Below are 15,270 nucleotides of genomic sequence, written 5' to 3'. Positions count from 1 at the left end.
TGTCCTCCAAAAATGAGCTCCTGGCAGCCCTGGAGATCTGCAATAGCTCAAATACTATCAGTCTGTCTTAAAGGCTTGCTCAGCTACTTCTCCCTACTGCAACAGTAGCTGTGCAAAATGCAACAGCCAATAAACGTCCTTTGTTATTACCTACAAAACTGACATCACCCAAATACCATCTGCCTAGCATTCAGATGTTCAGCTTATTTTTCAATTCTGTGAGAAGAATTCACATCACAACTTCAATAGTCAGAAAATCCATGAACACGCAGACCACAAGTTATCCAAGGGGAACACCCAGGCTGCTGCTCTGTGCTGTGTACAGCTCTGGCAAGACTCTCTTCTAAGGAAAATCAAGGTTGACTTGCTAATAATAATGACATGACGTACTTCTCCAGATCGTTTTGCATTAACTTTGAAGCCACTATAGTGGTTAACCACACAGTTTAGGGTAACAACAACAACAAAATTTCCTACTTCTGAACACCACGGCCTGGAGAAGAAAACAGGCTGACTGAAGGCAAAAGTCTTCATTACTGTTATCATTCCAATAAAACTAAAGAATCTGATTTGCCAAACACTGTTTATGCCCTACTGGGGAATTACCTCCAACCCAGAAGCCCCAACAGCAGATTTTCATACATCTGTGGCTCCAACAAGACTGGCCAACAACAGGCTGGGCTTACCATCCTCCAGATCAACAGTTAGGCTTCTACAGCTCTAGAGACAGGAGTGTTCAGGTGACTTCTGGTTTCACAAATCAATCTTCAATGAGTTCTGAGCAGTCTTCCAGAAAACAGCTTTCTTGTATTTCTATCACCAGTGAATTCACAAAATGATCCAAAATCAGAACCCTATCCTCATTTGTTTTCTGAATATCCTGATATTGGGTAAAATAAGCCATTGCAATTACTTATCTAGGGCTTTGGTAATTTCTGTCACAAGGTTTTGCACTTTGTGAATGTGTCTAAGAATCTTAGAGAAGCGCATAGTTGTCAGAAAGAAAACTTCACTGTTGATAACTGGCTTAGAGTTCATGTTTCTGTCTTTACCAGTTGAAGATGACTCCATTTCCCCACGAGAAAAAAGCTAGCAGGTTAGTCTGTTTGGTTGTGCGGCTTGTTTTTTTTTTTTTTTTTTTTTTGGGGGGGGGGGGGAGTGTGTTTGTGGGGTTTTTTAGAATGTTTTGTTTGTTTTGTGGGGTTTTTTTTGTTTGGGGGTTTTGTCTTGGGTTTTGTGGTTTTGTTTGTTTGTTTGTTTGTTTGTTTGTTGTCCCTCAAGATTTTAAGTTAAATGTGTAGACCACTATTTTTTCAAAAGCAATGCCCTCTGCATTTTGGTGAGCCAAAGCACTCGGCGCTCTCTTCTTCCCATTTTGCTCCCTCCCCCTCTCCCTGCCCACACAAGTGCAAGACACAGGTCATGCTGTTCCACTTACTGCAAATCAACACAGCCTGCTCCTTACGACCAGCTGTCAGAACCTGTCACTAATTCATTTGCCTACACAGCCTCAGAGGTAAAGGTAAACATTATGGATGATTTCTTCTCCTGGGACTCTGGCAAAAGATAGCTTTTTCTGACAGGAAATAATTTTGCTGGTTTTTTTGCTTTTTTTTTTTTTTTTTTTTTGCTTTTTTTCCTGTACAGGTGCAGTAAAGATGTGTGTAAGCACAAATTTGCTGAAGTAGCATCTTAATGATAAGACTGTAAAGGCTGAAAGCCAAAGCCAACCTTTTATTCATTTTTGTAATTCAGATGTAGGTTAAGATTAAAGGCCTGTTCTCACTTTGGTGGTGATCTCCAGTTCTCCTTTTAATCTGACAGCTTTCAAATTTAACTAGACGACCTTCCAGGGCTGCTTACGGACAGTATGTATCACTATGTCAGTCAAAGTAGAACAGCACTAACACTTGAACATAAAAGCAGTAGGGATATAGCAATTAAAGAAGAGTTTTCTGTTGTTCTCAGCTTTATTGTTGGCATTTCAAAGGAAGTTAACAGACTTAGAATCATAGAGTCATAGAATAGTTAGGGTTGCAAAGGACCTCAAGATCATCCAGTTCCAACCCCGCTGCCACGGGCAGGGACACCTCATGCTAAACCAGCCCACCCAAGGCTTCATCCAACCTGGCCTGAATGCTTCATTACTCCTTTTACTTTGGATTAACTCTGAAATCAATTAATCCAGTGTTAACCAAAATGCCTTAACTAAATTAATAGAACACCTACTTCCCCACCTCTGCTGGATGAGAGGTGGATACAAAGACCAGAACCAAGGAAAGGGCAGAGCACCTATCAGCAGAAAGGATTTGGAATGGCTTGTGAGAAGCTGTCAGAGCAGTCCGTGCCATCTCATCTAGCTAATGTTAACCAGGGATTTCCGGGCACTTGCAGATTACCCCTCATATCACACAGAACACAAAGGCTGTCAAAATACATGGGTTTTCTTCAAATTTACATTATTGCAGGGGTCTTTATATTTCTCTGCTCTTGCTGCTTCTGGGTACGAACATATAAGACTGCTCCTGCTGGTCTATGTAATTGAAGGCATCATTTTATTTACTAGCGCAGACCACAGGAATCATCCTAAGTTGTTTTTTTTCCCTACGAAGGTATTCTGAACATCCAGAATCTATTGAAGAAGGATGGCAAGCGAGAGCTAGCAAACAGCTCTCCAGTTCTTATTTTTTATGGAATCCAGGGCCCTCTATGTCAAAGGAGCAAACTGAGAAATATTTCTCACAGGTAGAGAAAGATCAAAGCACTTTAATCTTTTTACAGCAGAAACAGAAGAAATGTTACTTCCTGGTCTCTCAGTCCAGGATATTCAGTCAATTATCTTCACTGAAGGGAGAAAATGTTATGTTTTGCAAAGTAAAAATTGATGTTGATAAAGACTGTCGTATTTGCAAGGAGAAAATAAACACCACTAACATGGTAAAACCACCTGGAACGATACTTGAAAAATAATAAAAAATTCCACCTGAAGACCAAAATGACATAAAAGGTTCACACGTGTGTGTAGACACACACACACATACTCACAGACCTGCAGAGCTAGGAAATGTGTTTATGCTGGGTAACTAGCAAGAAAGCTTGCAATTCAGCATCAGTGAATATTACATGCTGTACTGGTTTTGGCTGGGGTAGACACTCGCACATGGAGATAGTGAGCGGAGAAATTTACCCCTGGAAACATCTTCCCAGAACCTTCGTCCTCTTCTGTGGTAGCCCCCTTGTCTGGTCCTTTGAATCTGCGCGAGTCAAGAACTCATTTTTAAGTACAGGTTCTCTTAACAAAGGCGTATTACTTTAAATTGAGGCCTAGACATGCAATAGATCTATATACATACACATAATACATGCACATACTAAAAATACAAGACACTTGTGCAACACTTTACCACAACCAATAAATATGTATCATCATCCTGTGGATATTTTCTGCCAAGAACTATTCTGTTCCTAGATGAATGCTAGGGAACATGGCTGTGCAGGTTATTGCTACCTTGTTCAGAAAAGTAGCCATAGAAAAGCGCTAAGAAAATATATGAGGAATGCCAACTTGAAACCTCAATTCCATTCTGATGAAATACTGTATTTTTGTGTTACCCCAAAAAAACCTGTTTAATAAGGCATTTTAATGAAGTTTTTTTCATAGCTGCAAACAATTCATATGGCAAATACACTGATCCTTCTACTAAGAACCAATAAATTTTTCAGCTGCTTTTCCTTATAGGAAAGTGTGGAAATTTCACTAAGGCAGAGGAACAGTAAGTCATTTGTATTGTTACTGATTTGTTACAATTGTTACAAATTGTCATTTGTCATGTTACTTCATTTGTACTCCTTTAAATCCTTTAGCAGAATTACCGCTTGATTACTAACATTTGTTTCTGAAAGTATTACAAATAAATAGCTTTACAGAATATTGATTATTTTAAAGATTAATGACCAGTTATTTAAATCTTTACTGATAAGAAAGATAATTTTTCCAACAAAACTGCCCACATTATAGGGAACTGCATTACATTTCTCACAGTAGAGAGATAGAGAGATATCTAATATCTCTAGTATATCTAGTAGAGAGATATCAGTACTAGACTTCAAAGTTGACTGACGCACAGCAGCAGTGTGAAAGAAACCTAATGTGAGTATACAAATCTAATATACAGTCTAACACCTCTTTACCGACACAACACGAAGTATTTATAGTACTAAGGAAGATGGGTTTGTGCACCTTAGATTTGAAATAGTGGTATGAGGATGACAAAATCAGCCCATGGTCTTTGTATGACCCAGACAGCCAGGCTGGACAAGAGAGTGAGCTGAGGCAACCTTGTTTCACCATGAGTAACCAGTCTGCTGCAGGAAGACTGTTCATCTGAACAAAAAGTGAACCTGCTTTTGAGCTGCCTAGTTTACAACTCAGTTTTATCAATGTAAAAGGAAACTTCTTTATGCAGTTGCTTACGTGAAGATGTTAATCTAGAATTTCAGACAGCTTAGTGTCAAACACACCTCCAGAGCTCTGTTACCTGGAGGCAGCAGAAAGGTGGAGGTGATAAACATTTCAGCTACCCCAGGTACCTGGTTCAAAGCAAATGAAAGATGACACCTAACTGTACTTACCCCTGCCAAAAAGAATTACCCTGTTTTTAAATTCTTATTTAGTAACTACTGTTAGAGCACAAAAAAGACACAGAAATACTCATCTATAAAAGTTGCCTTTGATACAAGTGTTGAATTCTAATAATATTCTAAATCCACCTGGTATCCAAAAGTTTCTTATGGTTAAATGAAATCAACCCGAAAAATGCCCTTTTATTTTATTTTCCTCATCCTGAAGACAACAAATTCCATAAACTCCTCAAGTGCTAATTTCACAAGCAAACTGTTCTACAATCTCCCAATTCATTTGTACTGTCTGCATAGCAAGTATTAATGGTGGATTGTTTGTTGTATTTACAGCAAGTTTATTGGGGAGAGGAAAAGTATTCTTTTACAAATGAGCCATGTTCACTATTGAGATTATTTCCAAAGCGAGCATTCAGAAAGCAAACCTGAATATATTACATTGACAATTATTTTTCAATACTTTAACATCAGCCACTTAGAACTGGTTGGGTTATTAGCACATATACTGATCTTTAAATATACTACTTCTACATAAACAGTGCAAATCTCAATATTCACATCAACCTGAAATTAATGCTGCAATTACTGTTGACATTCACATCAAGAAAGTAGTAAACTATTTCACATGAGCAATTCCAAAACCTCAGAATGCCATTATTAATATTAAAGAAACACAGAACAAACACATTGGGCTTCAAAGCCTTGTTTTGATACACACAGTCCCTGTAAACATGGATGTATTGTACTTGTCAATACTGATATCTGATATAATTTTATAAATAAAACCATTGATATAAACAATTCCCATAACCATTTTTTGCATAGGGTTTGGATTAAGGTTACTTTAAGACAGAGCAAGCTGTTAACAAAATCCTCTAGTCAATTAGTCTTCCATCACACAAATTCAGGCGTATGATTAAACTTTACTCAAGGAATCTCTCTGACTTCAGTGAAAACTTACACATGTAAGCATATGCAAAACTGGAGTCAACATTAACACTTAAGTTACCCCTAATCATTGAGAATACAAGCAATAAAAGAGCTCTCCATAAATTTATAAAATATACCGATTTAAAAGTTTATGCTGATGTTTCTGTAAGTCACATTTATGATTCCAAACAGTTATGTACATACTATACTATCACAGTAGGAAATATTTCACTGTAGAACACCACAGTGAACAAGTTGTGAAGCACAGTGTTCAATATAATTTCCCTTTAGTATTCCCAGTGCATAAGTTGTTAACATCTACACTACACAAGGTGCCCAGGTCTAGTATTTGTTATGTACAATGTAAAAGCAAGATAGAAAGAGCTTTGCATTTTAAAGTAAGGAATGAAAACAGTAGGTAATATACAGGGATTCACTCCTGCAAAGTACAGAATTCTCCTTCACAATGACCACAACCACCGAATATGGTGGATTTCAGGTCATTCAACCCAGTAAAACAGTGCTCAGCACCTTGTAGGAAGAGAGATCTGAGTGCACTTTATTATAAAACATCTCCTTTCGATGTCATAAAGTGCAAAAAACATATATTCTAATATTTTACAGTCACTATTAAACTGCCATATTTGCACAATGCAAAATTCAGTAACTTGTTATACATTTTGTATGGACCCTATAGTAACAAATGTTGAGACTGGAGTTTTGCATCTTTACAAAAATTCTTAGTATTTTAAAGATATTGTGTAAATATAAAAAGAAAATATAAATTATAATTAATTCTTGAAATAGATATTTTAACATGTGACCATTTTCCAAAGCATTCAGTATGAAATTTCACTTTCTCTTACAGCATTACATTTTAGAATTTGTAAAATATTTGAAAAGCTAAGAACTTGAAAAAGTAGAAATAAAAATTGTTGTATCACAGTACCAGACATCTCAGCTCATCAGACATCTTTTACCCTAGATGTTTCTAAAAAATTAAATTAAAAAAAACCCCAAAGAACTCAAGACTTAGATTCCCAGTTGTTCAGAACAAGATATATGGAGTTACTTCTTAAAAGAACGTAAGAGTTCCATAACTTCATTTCACTCTTAAAACTCAAATAAATGGGGTAGAATGTAACCACAAATTTAAAAGGCCTTAAAATACTATACTGCTTTGGTGCATTGTACCAATGACTCTTTACATGCATGAAGAATCAAATTCCATGACATTCTTCACAAAGCTGGGTAAAAGCAGAAGTTTCAAGAGTTCTATACATGTTACAGAGCTTTCCTTTCTTTTGAACACTGGGGAAGAAACTAGGAGGAAGACTGACACTGAGAAACTGTCTTCCTCCAAGCCGCACCATGAGCAGCATAGCTCCTGACCTTGGGCTTCACTGCACAATAGTAATTTAGCCCTAAGAGAATACAATGTTGGTTGTAAAATAGTATTATACCACATCCAGTGATACCAAACTTAATGCTAACAAGAAATGTATTGAAATACAAAGGTAAAAAATGATTGAAATATATTTTTAAAGCAACAGATACATTAATGTAGCCTGCAAACCACAGGGAGGTTGGGCGGGAGAAGACAATATAGGTTTATAATAAACTACCATGTTTATGACCATTTAAATCTTCAAGACAGGGTATTCTCTGCTTTTCAGTCAGAGAACTGGAAGATGGTTTCTGGGTTATTGCTGTCTGTGGGGTTTGTTGGCTGCAGTGTCTTTGTAGGTGTAGTTTTACCATGAGAATGAGAGGAAGAAGAATGTGAACTTTCACTGGAGCTGCTACGTGTCTCTGTGCTTGTACTTGTTTTTTTCATTTTCCTTCTCTTTGCAAGAGGTGCCTTGTCAACATTCTGAAGACAAAATCCTTCCCTTTTGTACTTGTTAAAGGCCTGTTTAAAAATAAAAGGTAATTCTAAGCTTTCCAAGAGGTTTAAGACATTTTATGGCTTGTAGTTTACTATGAATGTTCCATGGTAAGTCATAAGATAAACTGTGATCTCTTGAAGGATCCCTATGAATAAGTTTAACAATATATTTACTAGCCTTTAAAAGTATTCAAGTGCCAATACATAACATTATTAATTGACATTATCATTTCCTTGTTGTTTTTAATTGTTGTTTTCTAATTGTTTTTAATTTAGAAGTATTTTTTATTAAGCCTTACACCTATTTAGAACTACATTTTCAGGAACTATGCTTTGTTAAACTTCAGTGGTTTCCTTTCAGCCCAAATTATGTTGCATTATCAGGACCTCTCCAAGTGAAATTAATTTCTTTTTCTCTTCTTGGTAATAAACATCTGCAAGTATTTCAGCATAGATTTACTCAATTACTGTTTACTCTCTGCAGAAGGGAACTTGAGAATCAACATTATGTTCGTATAATACAATTTCAGTTCAAACATTTTTAATAAATATACAATGGTAGACAAGCAAGTCCATTAAAAAAAAATATCCATGATTTTAAAAACATGAACTAGGTATGTTCCAGAAATTTTACCTCAATTTTGTAAGCATAACGACAAAAAGTCAAATAGTCACTTCAGTTAAACAGATTCTTTTTTTCCCTAAGTTTGAAGACCTTTTAAAATATTTCTCTAAGAAACAGAATATTTACAATACCTACTTCATGAACTGCCATGTCTCTGTCCCTAAAACCCCACTAATATAAATCTCTTCAAGAAATATATTCTTGCCTCATCATCACAGATGCTAGATATTGCAGAAAAAATTGCAGCTATAAGCAACCACTGAATTATAAGCACAAATATATATTTTTAATTAGGAGAAAACATACAAAAAAAAATCTACATTAACACATTCCAAAATTTAGCATGTGACAAAAGATTTCTCAGAACTTACATGAAAAGTGGCTTTGACATATGTGTGCACTGCAGCTCCTGAGGAGCCTAAGTTATCAGGAGTCATTAGAGGGTTGGACGACAGCTGGCTGCCATCCTGAAGCCATTCGTTGTATCTCAGGCTGGACATTTTTATTCTTTTGTTTGGATCCACTGTTAGAAGTCCTAACAGAAATATATTACATTCTCTTAAATTGTGAGCTATTTATTTTCTTTTAATAGAAAACTGGATCATTTTTAAAGAAAATCTCATGTATTGCTTTGGTAAGTAAATAATGACAATATTTATCTTAGGTATGCTAATATTGATCCTAGGTAAGGCTCATACCACGTTATACTGCCATTCTCTCCAGAAGAATCATTAAATATAAGAAACTGCTATTTAATTGTTGGATAATTCGCATATCTTCACATTAACTCAGAACTACCAAATAATTTCTTCTCTTAAAACCTCTATAGGATTTAGTTCAAGAGGGTAGACTGAATATTGAAATGCCTACCTTTTTGGCAGAAAAATTACTTACAAGCCTGCTTCTGAAGAAACTCAGAACTCAACCTTAGTTAAATTAGCACTGGTGCCTATCTCATACTGAAAATACCATTAGATGCTCAAAAGCTATGGGGAAATCAAAGCACGGCAAATGTGAATGAAGCAGCTCAGAAATACAGCAGTTGTGGTACATGCACTCAAAATCAGCCAGAATAAAAGTGATAGTAATACATTCATTTTCTGCAAAAGCTTAGCTTTTAAAACATCTCATAACTTGGTGTTTTTACAAAGCAATCATAATGTAAAAGAAGAAATCTGCTTTTAAATACGTTTTAAGAGTGACTTCACTTTTTCTGAAACTCTTTGGCTACTTTTAACCCCACACACCTTCCCCATCAGCATCTCACTACATTAGAAAGCTTTCTGATAGGTGTACAAGCGAGTTGTAGCGCCGTTCTGACGTGCCCACCTTTATTCATGACTTGAATTAGGGGCTCAGTACCTAGCTTAAGCTGTGGATACCATTCTGTCAGGTTAGACACTGACAGATATATGTAATTCTCTAAACTTTATCTTTTGAGATAAGAACATAAGGTACATTAAAAATTTGTGCATACATACCTTGAATTAGCTCTTTAGCCTCTTCAGAAACATTTTTCCAAGCTTCTCCTTCAAAGGAAAATTCTCCCTTTTTAATTTTCTTCATAATTTCCAACGCACTGGTACATGTTAAACTTTTGTCTTGAGACTGAAATGGTACCTGTCCTGATAGCATTGTATACTGTCATAAGAACAAAAGTACTATTAACACAGTATATTTGTTTACAGTCTTATTACTAAATATGGAAAGCTTGTGTATGTATCACCACCACTGTACAATGAAATTTCCACTAATATATCTTTCAAGGCTATACAAAACTTAAAGTATTCAAGACTTTCTTTGGAGTCCTTGTTAGAACAAAAAAAAAAAAACAAACAAACATTCATGTTTCATGAAAATAGCTGCAAAACACAATGGTATTTCTACCCAGTTTATACCTACTGAAATTAATTTTCTGTAAATCAGAATGCAGGTTGATTCCTTCTCTGAAATGAATCTGTATGAAGATTATATGGATGCCTGCAAGATCTTCTAACAAGATCATATCTTCTTAAGAACCAGATTGTATCAAGTACTTTTTCCATTCCCAGAAATGCTGAATTTAACTTACTGCTTAGGAAAAAACATCTCCATTCCTAGAAAACATCAGTCTCTGGAATCTATTATTTGTGCAGCAGTATTTTCACCTCACTTGAAACATCGTCTATCCAATCCAAGTCTGAAATTATGTCAAGTCCTTTGCATTTTAACAAAAAGTAAATACATAAAATGAAGTTACAATCGAAAACCTCAATCACTCACCAAAATGACCCCCAAACTCCACAGATCACAGGACTCATCATAACCGTTGTGATTCAAGAGCTCTGGGGCAGCATAATGAAGAGTAAAACATGGAGTCTTAAGAGGCTGATTATCAGGTGGTTTTAAACGAGCAAAGCCAAAGTCAATTATTTTTATTTCTGAATTATCAGTTTCATCCGTAAACAACAAATTCTGTAAAGCAAAGACAAAATCAATACCAGCATCAGGTAGAAAATTGGTTAGAATACTTAAATAGTTATTTTTTCGTCCACATTTAATACAGCAGAAATCTATCTAGGGAAAAGGGGAACTGAGAGACTCTGGGGGGAAAAAAATGGAGAAGTAGAAATAACAGTACTCTGGGATGTAAGAAAATGTGATATGTTTATCTGCCTCCTGAAAATCTGCAAGTCAGGTTAGTTCTGTCTGAGATTATTAATGAAAATGGGTATTCAGCAGAGAATAGTAACGAAAATAATTTGGGGAACACTGACAAGGAAAAAGCAAAAGACATCAACATAAGCGGAGAATTGCCTTCTTCCTCAAACAAAAGTGTATTTTCTAAAACTTCTGCTTCCTTCTGGCATGTTCCAAGTAACAGCTTTCTTGCAGGTGGAACTCTTGTTACATGTCTTGTCTAGCAACTGAATAGCCTTTGGCCCTCAAGTAGTAACACACTGTAGCCGTATTGCTAGGGGCACAGTAACGCAAAAGAAAAATTGGAAAGTGAAAGATGGTGGACCGGGAAGTTGAAGCACTGAAGGCCACATAGCAGTCCAAACTCTAACCACTGGCCTACTCCTTACACCAATGTAAAGAAACATTGATACAGTAGTCCCAGAGAATTCCAGCTTTACAGACTGGAATGTGGCATCTCAGACTTGAAGAGAGACAAGTTGTTGTCAGTTTGGAAGAAGATTTTAGACAATCTGTTCTTCTTTTCCCCTGAGTATTTATTTTTGTCATGATAAAAAGACAATGATAAAAGAGCGAAGCTAAGTTTTAAGAGAACTGGCTGAGTTCTAAATATTAGATTATATTAGATTATATTAGATATAAATATCTAATATAATAATATTTCTACTCCCCCCTTGAACTTCTGAGAGAAAGAGAGCAAATTATTTTTTGTTGCCTTTGCTGTTTAACCTACGCAACGCTAGAAAAAGTCACAATATTAGAAATCCTATAGCCTATGCAATTTTGTAATACAAGAAGTGAATTACTAATTTCAAACTCATTAAGAAGTGGAAAGAAAAATGATTGCTAGACTGCAAGCAGATCAGTAAGGGCAACCTGAGAGCATTTATTATGGATAAAGCAGAAGAGCTACTACAAAATTTTGCATTCAGTACTGCTGTTATACATTAATGCACTATTAGAAAAAACAGTTTTCTGTATTAAAATGTTGTGCAAAATGGGTCTGAAGGAAGCCAAATTTCAGTAGAAATATTAATACAGTGAGGACAGGCAATTAATACAACTGTCTTTTTTTTCTTGGTTATAAAGCCAACAAGTAAATAACTGCAGTGATATGCAGTTAAAAAGACCTTTCTTAAGACACGATTCTTTCTTAAGACAAAAGTGAAACTGGTTATGTACAGAAAGAAAGGTACAGTCCAAATGTTCTAAGCCATCTTCAGACTACTTCATTTATCAGGTAAACACACAGTGTTACACAAAAACCACCACACTAAATTATCTATTTTTTGTCCAGTACCTTTTCCTCTATTTTGCAGAGCAAATACGGGATCTAATGCCTATTGCTTAGATCAGAACAGCCTTCCATCCTGTTCATGCAATTAAAAAAGCACCTCACCCTTAGTGACATCTGACCAGCTGTATTTTTTAAAACAGACTTACCAGCATCACATTAGATGTCAAAGTTGAACATCAAACAAATCTGACTGAAATTGTTAGAAAGGAAACAATTTCCTACATATATATATATGTATTTTTTTTTTTTTTTTTACAGAAAGGTGCACTAACCACATCTATATTGGGAAGCCTGCATATCCCATACCAAGTTCATGTGAAAACCTAAAATAGCAACTTTCAAAACAACAGGCAGGAAGGAGACAAGCTGGTAAAGTCCAACTTTGTAAGCAATGCATTCTGCAAGCTGTTTGCTAACCCTTCATTACTTGGACTTCCCAGACTTCTGTTCTTGAACATGATGTAGAATTGAAGACTGCCTAATCTACTATGCAGCCAAAGCTCTGCTTTACAGAATCTTGCCTTTACATTCAAGATGGTAATAAGGCTAGAATGAAGAGAATAAAAGAGAGAAAGGATTTCTGGGTTTTGTCCTTTAAATAATCAGTTTCAAAAGCTGTTTTCTTTCCTTGATGCTGTCAGCAGAAAAACATTTTCCAAGAATCACATTTTTAATTAGCACATTAGAATTTGACAATAGCCTCTCTTCATTTAATTGTTTATTTAGTGCAGAGACTCCAGTACAGAGATGTTTTCAAACATGTATTTTGGACTAATTCTGAAAAACAGTTATACATACAACAGTTACAATACCAATACCTAGCAGATTTCTTCACCTGTTGAACTGGGATTACGATAAAGGAAGTAAGTTTGTAATACACCAGAAGGTATGCTACAAAAGCATAAAACATTGGTAAGAATGGTGGATCATTTTAAATTCCAAATACAAAAGCAGCAGCTATTTCCTGAGGTATGATGGCTGCAATCACCAGTACAACATCCTTACTGGAGGAACTAACATCAAACTATACTATTTGTGGGATAAAGATAACTAACATGTACCCAAGCCCATTGTTGTCATAGGAAAATGAGCAAATACGGGCTGCAGGAAGAATGAATTGCCTGGAAGGCAAGCTGTTGCTGCACAAGAAAAATACCAGAATACAAAACTATTGAAAAATACATATTAAATGATTGTATCTTTTGGGAAGCCACTAAACTCACTAAATTCAAATCACACTTTTTGATTAGTTGGCTGTGTTAGTTTGTGGTTCATTTTGCATTTGACTGAGACAGAAGACAGTACAAGGGTGTTGCAGCTACCTCCAAAAGAAGCCCTACTGAGGGAATTAAGATCAAAGAAAAGGGGGAAATGTACAGACAAAGTATCCAAGCAATATAACTCTGCTTTTGAACTGTTTCATAAAATAAGTACATATTTACCACTAGTAAAAATTGTCCCCCAAATAGGCAGAGAATGTGTCTGAAAAAGTTGTGGTGTAAACTGCTTAAAGTGAAAAATTAACTCCTAACAGTTCCTTTTACCTATGAACAGCAAATTCTGTAGACATTTTTCTAAGTAAAAGTGATTAACGTTTTATTAAAAATACAGAAGTTGAAAAAAATAATCAAAATTGCAGGAACAAAAATAACATCACATTCCAGATATTTAATAACGTAGTGTCTGAATATATATATATATATATGTATATATGCAAGTCACTATACCTCGGGTTTCAGATCTCTATGGACTACTCCTACATCGTGCATATGGCTCACTGCTGAAACAAGTCTGCGCATAATATGACTTGCTTCAGTCTCACTGAAATGTTTCTTTTTCTGAATACGCTCAAGCAATTCTCCTCCCTTCAGCAATTCCATTACTAGAAATGTGTGAAGCTGAAACAATGAAGAAAAAAAAGGCGTGTTAGAAATTTAACATTACAAACCAACATTCATTCAGGAGCTAAATGCTATTCTGATAGGTTCTTAAAGTTTGAAGAAATAAAACTGCTGCTCATAGTGATTCATCAGGCCAGTAAGTGGCACCAAATTGAATCTCAGATGACATTTTCCCCATCAGTCTCACTGAGACTGAATAATGTTGATGTCTTCCCCATGTCCACCCACACTTATTTACAAAAATGCAATGCCACCATGTAAAAGGACAAGTTTGGATAAGGGAGACAAAATGCCTTTCTTTTGGATAACAAAGCTAGAAAAAAAAAAACCAAACAAAAAAATTCTGCTGTTTAAACTGTTCTGATGTAGGGATAAATTTCTACCAATATGCATAAAGAATTAGACTTTAAATGTTACCAAATGCTTTAAAAGCACCATGAAACTTTACTCTGAATTCAAAGATTGTCTAGAATTTCTTCTGATTTCATCCCCTACAGAGAAGTAGCCAAAGCTACTCTACTATCAGAATCACAACATACATCTTCCCAAACATTAAAGAGTATTTTTTTTTAATTAAAAAAGTAATGATTGTTTAGATGGTTGCTCAAGACAATCAATAAGCAGTGACTTCCTTGATTATATGGCAACATTAGCACATAATCAACTGCAATTCAAATGTCTTGCCAATAAGCAAAAGGCAGACTTCTCAGGATAGGAAAGTGAAGTTAGCATTCTCAAAAGGTAATGGATATAGGCATGGGATGGCTTCTACATTTCCTTCTCCAGAATAACAGTAACAAAAGTAATACTTGCAAGCAAAGAAAAAAAAGTTCTGGGAAGAGGTCAAAGAATGAAATCAAAAGAAATAGTCAGGAACAGAAGGTGCACAGCATTTAGATATCAAAGAACACAAGCAGAGCTATGCAGACAGAAAGTGGCAACAGAACAAAGTGCCTCCTAGTCACATTGCTAGTAATGCTTGTAAGATATCCTCTCCTGCAAATTTTCTTTATGCTTTGGGAACAGCCGACAGGAAAGTCAGGAAGGATAAAAAGACTTTTCTCTCCTAGAAAACTTCTTGTGGCTCATCAGAAGAGACTGTAACTCTATGGCTGGATTACTAATGTAGAATTTGATCACACTGATATCGGAGCAGGTTAAAAATTGAAACTTTTTTTTTTTTTTTAAAGACAAACCACAGAAATGTCAAACTAGAAAATTTAGAGCCGTTTCAGTCTTCAGAATATTGTGCATGATTAATCTGGAAGATACCATCTGGGAACTACCAAGAACAACTAAAAATACAAGTTAC

The 15,270-nt window shown here is 35.6% G+C and overlaps 1 protein-coding gene across 3 annotated transcripts in view; it reads right to left on the bottom strand.

Annotated features, from left to right (window-relative positions):
• Nucleotides 1-2,746: 2,746 nt before the first annotated feature.
• The window catches only part of RPS6KA5 (ribosomal protein S6 kinase A5), an 83,190-nt gene continuing 70,666 nt past the window's right edge, over nucleotides 2,747-15,270 (bottom strand). For all 3 annotated transcript variants that reach the window (XM_065685742.1, XM_065685741.1, XM_065685743.1), the window contains 5 exons: nucleotides 13,785-13,955; nucleotides 10,344-10,535; nucleotides 9,563-9,722; nucleotides 8,453-8,616; nucleotides 2,747-7,480 (listed from right to left, as the gene is read on the bottom strand). In XM_065685742.1, coding sequence (XP_065541814.1) covers nucleotides 7,241-7,480; nucleotides 8,453-8,616; nucleotides 9,563-9,722; nucleotides 10,344-10,535; nucleotides 13,785-13,955 — 927 coding nt within the window. In that variant the 3' untranslated portion in view covers nucleotides 2,747-7,240. The remainder of the gene's footprint in view (nucleotides 7,481-8,452; nucleotides 8,617-9,562; nucleotides 9,723-10,343; nucleotides 10,536-13,784; nucleotides 13,956-15,270) is intronic.

Source organism: Lathamus discolor, chromosome 6 (genome assembly GCF_037157495.1).
Source record: "Lathamus discolor isolate bLatDis1 chromosome 6, bLatDis1.hap1, whole genome shotgun sequence".
NCBI lineage: Eukaryota > Metazoa > Chordata > Aves > Psittaciformes > Psittacidae > Lathamus > Lathamus discolor.
The sequence above is the reverse complement of the archived record's forward strand: the minus strand, read 5'-3'. Positions and strand labels throughout refer to the sequence as shown.